Source organism: Mandrillus leucophaeus, unplaced genomic scaffold (assembly GCF_000951045.1).
Source record: "Mandrillus leucophaeus isolate KB7577 unplaced genomic scaffold, Mleu.le_1.0 Scaffold374, whole genome shotgun sequence".
Classification (NCBI taxonomy): domain Eukaryota; kingdom Metazoa; phylum Chordata; class Mammalia; order Primates; family Cercopithecidae; genus Mandrillus; species Mandrillus leucophaeus.
The window spans coordinates 1,676,464-1,681,536 of NW_012103965.1; the positions used below are offsets into that span (position 1 = coordinate 1,676,464).

The 5,073-nt window shown below is 39.0% G+C and overlaps 1 protein-coding gene across 1 annotated transcript in view; it reads right to left on the reverse strand.

Moving 5' to 3' along the window:
- USP32 (ubiquitin specific peptidase 32) overlaps positions 1-5,073 on the reverse strand; it is a 255,762-nt gene that overhangs the window by 11,156 nt on the left and 239,533 nt on the right. The window contains exon 29 of the mRNA XM_011990240.1: positions 4,407-4,527. Coding sequence (XP_011845630.1) covers positions 4,407-4,527 — 121 coding nt within the window. The remainder of the gene's footprint in view (positions 1-4,406; positions 4,528-5,073) is intronic.

The window sequence follows — 5,073 nt, forward strand, 5'->3', positions numbered from 1 at the left end:
GAAAAATTTTTGAATGCTTCAAAATGACAAAAACAAAAATAACTGCATTTATTTAACAACTTTGGAATCCTATAAGGGATTACATGTGAGCTGGCCCTCAAGCCAGGAGTGTTGATAGAAAGCCATTTATTTTTAATCAGAAAGCCAGAGCATTATTAGTGTGCTGCAGACTTTACAGAGGCTAGGAGAAATAACATGAAACGCAGAAGCCAGATCTGGATGAGATAAGGGCACAGAAAAGCTCACCATGAGAAGATAACACAGCAGAGCCTGAAACCCCACAGGGTACAACTCATTTGCATCTGATCCCATATAAGAGTTATCAGAATACCAAGTTTATAATTATCTGTCTCCTCCCTCATGGGGCCTTTTTATCTGAGATGGTAACAAAAGGAAGAGCAAGCTCAAGAGTGTGCTGCTTTTGTTGAGAAGGCCCCTTAATACCCACCCAAACCTTTGGGGTCCTGTTAATCAGCATGTTAGGCTGTGGAGCAAGAAGGAGTTAAGTATAAGAAAGGAGAGAGAGCAAAGAGTGGGTAGGGTGCAGGGATGCATGTCGGGGGTGGTGTGGAATGAAGAAGAAGGAGAAAAGGAAGGATCTAGAGTGCAACAGAAAAAAAAGAATTTTTCCCTCTCCATTCCTGGCTGCTACCTGACAATCAATCAAGAACCACAGAGCTGGGATCCTTCTGTTTGTCCCTCTAATGTATGGGAAGGTGGGTGAAGCATCAGGGTTATAGATGCTACCAAGAGACTTCACACAGTATATATTTGTGTCCCAAAGCAGAGCCCGGACTACAAGGCCCACACTGACTGCCTCTCGGTGGCAAAGGTCACATATGTCCATCACCCACCCTATTTATTGCTCCTCCCTTCCAGAGGTGAACAGGTTCTCCTGAGGCAACTTCCTCCATGAATTTCCCTTCCTGAAACTCATGATGGGAACATTAGGCTGCCTGGAATACAAATTGGCACAGCTCAAGACATTCAGTTTAGAACGGGTTTTCAGGTGAGACTTTTTCCCTACATGAGAGGATGGTTGAGTCACGAGGCTGTCAAATGCTGCTATAAACTAGCAAGGTTGGGTTTGATCATGCAGCTAAGGTTCTAGCACTGCATAACTAACCAGGCTAAAGAGCTCATTTAAAAAGGGGAACTTAGAGGAAAATTCTTTTTTTAGAAAAGGAAATCTGGTTTGGACTTGGGTTATAGACTTCTTTTTTGAGTACAAATTCTGTAGTAACAAGATATTAACTGTCATCATCTTTTGAACTGGTCACTCAAGGAAAAAACTGACGTGCTTCAAAAGGAAACACGTTGTATCATAGTTGTTGGAATGAGTAGAAAAAGGGGTGTATCATATACGACAGTGTTTCTTTTCTCATAGCCAGTTCAATACTATCTCTATTACCTCTACCAGGAATACTTCATAGCCAACCACAAATTAGAGTAAGCTAGTAAAGAATGTTGATTTTATTGACTATATTTTCTGTGGAACACAGGCTATAGTGCTAGATGAAGACAGGGAGGAAAGAAGGCTGATAAAAAACATATTTATGGACTGCACTGACAATAATTTCTATTTATCAGTAAAATTTCCCAAAGTGATAAAGATTCCCTTTACCTCTTGGGATCTACGCTTAGATCCTCTACTCTATTTAACTTATTAAACAGTCTATAAATTACTTATAGGCATCCTCTTCTTTTTCAAAGTTGCTTTAAAGTTCATCTTTAACACAAAACATGGGAAATGAAGTAATAGTTTATATATATTTGTAAGACTATTAAAAAAGGAGAGAGGCCTAATAATTTGTCTAGTTTAATTTTCTTTCTTTCTTTCTTCCTGTTTTTTGCTTTTTTGAGACAGGGTCTTGCTCTATTAAAACCCAGGCTGCAGTGCAGTGGCGAGATCACAGCTCACTGCAGCCTTGATCTCTTGGGCTCAAGCAATTCTCCAACCTCAGCATCCCAAGCAGCTGGGACTTCAGGTGCACATCACCACACCTGGCTAAACTGTGCATTTTTTTTGTAAAGACAGGGTGACGTCATATTGCCCAGGCTGGCATCTAGTTTAATTTTCTACTGAGGAATCTGAGGTCCAAACGGGAGAAATGTAAAGGATAAGAGTGATTGCCCCTCTATTTTTTTTCTGATTACCAGGTATAATATTCATGTGGAAATTTTGGAAAGCAGAGAAAAATGTAAAAAGGCAGGGAATCCTTTTATATTCTTAATACAAAGGCAACCACTGTCAAAATATTGGCAGATTTTCTTCTGTCCTTTTTCCTAAATAGTATTTTTTTCAATATTGAAGGTATTATTTCCAGTATATGCAACTTTATGTCTTGTTTTTAAAAAAACTTTCACATATCATAAGCATGTTCCCGTAAATGTTAGCAAAAACTCCTGGTAATCATTTTCAACAACTGCATTATATTTTATCCAATGAACACACCATGCTTTATTTAACCATTCCTCTAATGTGAGAAAAATGTAAGTTGTTAATAAGTTTTACTCTCCTAAAAAATGCTATGATGATATTTGCCTGCAAATTATGGAGTAATTACAGAGTATTCTCCCCTCAGATAAATTCCTAAAAGGGAAATCACTGGAATAAAAAATATAAAGCATATGGGCAATAATCCGAATTTGAACCAAGGTATCTGTTTTGTCTATGTGACTTTCTAAGCACATACAGAAACCCTACACGTAGGGGAGCCCAGATTAGTCATATGGCCCCACTCCCTAGCAAGGCATCAATAGCCCTTCGTTTCCATGGTATCCTAAAGTGCATCACTGAAAGTGGAAGAAGGGTAACATTTAACAGGTCACGTAGGCCGTTTCCTATAAGCAGGATGTCCTAAAGAGCTTTTCAGATTGCACACTGGACTTGTTAAAAAGGGGAAGAGATTCATAGAGTCAAACAATTTATCATCATTGACAGTAATGTCTTGTCAGAATAATGCCCTGTCAGATTTTGTGCTGACAAAGATTTATGAATCTATCAACTGGTAAAATTTTCCCTCCTTGCTAGTGAGCATGATCTAGAACATTAGTTTCTCTTCAGCTTTCTTTAGGTTTAGCCTAATGATCTTTCATTTGACAAGCACCCACAAATTATACTTATTTCTGGCTAGAAAGGGCTCCCAGGAGCCTTGGTGTGTGGGGCATATTTTGGGATCTAAATAGGAAACTAGGTCTAGAATTGGTAGTTTCCCCAGTCCTCCATAGCATAACAAGACAGAAAAGTCAGTTACTGTTACTAACTTATCCAAAGGGAATGCTTTAAAAAATAGTAAAGGAAATTTCCAACTATCAAGAGTCATAAAAATGCAAAACCGCTACAATTCCTCATGTGACTTAAGAAACTCCTTTGACTCTGTTGCTTTTACCTATCAGATTCTTAATGTCTTTACCCTTCAAATAATATTTGGTTGATTAAAACTGCCTGAGGCAAACATTTTTAGGTACGGAGTTAGAACTATTTCTGAAGGAACATTTTCAAAATTTAAAAATTGCTCTGGTCAGAGAGCAACAATAGAAGAATGTGAAGTGTGAACAGTGGCCATTGAGATGTGCTCTTAGGTACCCAAAATTGAAACATTTCAGTCCTTTCTCTAACTTTTCTGATCACTATGTCTATTAAAGGTAGCAGTTATAGCCCTGGGACACATTTGAACTAAGTAACTGTGGTTACCAAATGCTGCAACTTGAGTAATATTTAACAGACAGATGCTTATTGATATGTCATGGCCAGACACAGTTTTATTTCAAGGTTCACTTATTAATATTTTTGAAATTTAATGCCTGCTATAGTTGGATACAGTTTGTCTCCACCAAAATGCATGTTGAAATTGGATCCCCGATGTGGCCTTGTTAGCTGGGGCCTAGTAGGAGGTGTTTGGGTCATGGGGGTGAAACTCTCATAAATACTTGGGGCCATTCTTGCAGTAGTGAGTTTCCAAGACAGCAGGCTGTTAGAAAGCGAGGATCTTCCTCCTGTTTGGTCCTCCCTCTTGCCTGTGTCTGTTCTCCTTTGATTCTCTCTGCCATGTTATGATGCAGCACAGAAGCCTTTGCCAGAAGCCAGGACCACGTCCTTGAACTTCCCAGGCTGCCGAACAGTAAGCTAAATAAACCTCTCTTCTTTGTAAGTTACCAGCCTCACGTCCTCTGTTACAGCAACACAAAATGGACAAAGACAATGCCCCAATACAATGAACTCCAGAAGCTGGAAAATGAAAAAACCCAAGCAAACATGTCAATATATTAGGTGCCACAGAGGATCCCAATGAAGGTTTTTCTGGTTGTTTTTAAATTGTCTAAAACAGAAATGGCATAATAGTTAAACTGGGGGAAATTTCCCATATAAAAACCACCATTTTATGGTGGCCCTAAATACTTACCCTTTCCTGGGATGTTTGATAGCGAAGGTGAAGGGCTGTGGGGTCCCAATCCACAGCAATATAGGCATTTCCAATGAAAGCTCTGTCTTCCCCACAATCAATTTTACAGCCTCGGCAAAATCTAAAAAGGGGGAAAAGATCCACAGGGGAAGAAATAATTATGAAGGAATCTAAATTTTCTTCATAAAAAATATTCTCCCTTCCTACTTTTCTGCTTTCCTCTTGGGCCTCACAATTGGTGATGAGTTTCTAACTTCAGACTCTGATAAATGTAAGGATACTTATTAATAATTATTATCATTTCAGGAAATCATGCTTTTCACTGTTCAAGTCTTTATTTTTACAAAGTACTTGATAACCATCTGTTAATCACAGGAAGATGTGAACTTTATGGCAAATAAATGACATGGGAATTGGCTGTTTGAGATACTACAGCACTCAAGAAATTCCAAATTCAGTTATTTAATGCTCTGAGGTAGGACAATTTATCTGGTATAACACCTAGCTCCTTGTTTGTAAAATGGCAGATTAAATAAATGCATATAAAAGTTTACAAAGGCCAGGCATGGTGGCTCACACCTGTAATCCCAGCACTTTGGGAGGCCGAGGCAGGTGGATCACCTGAGGTCAGGAGTTCGAGACCAGCCTGACCAACATGGTGAAACCC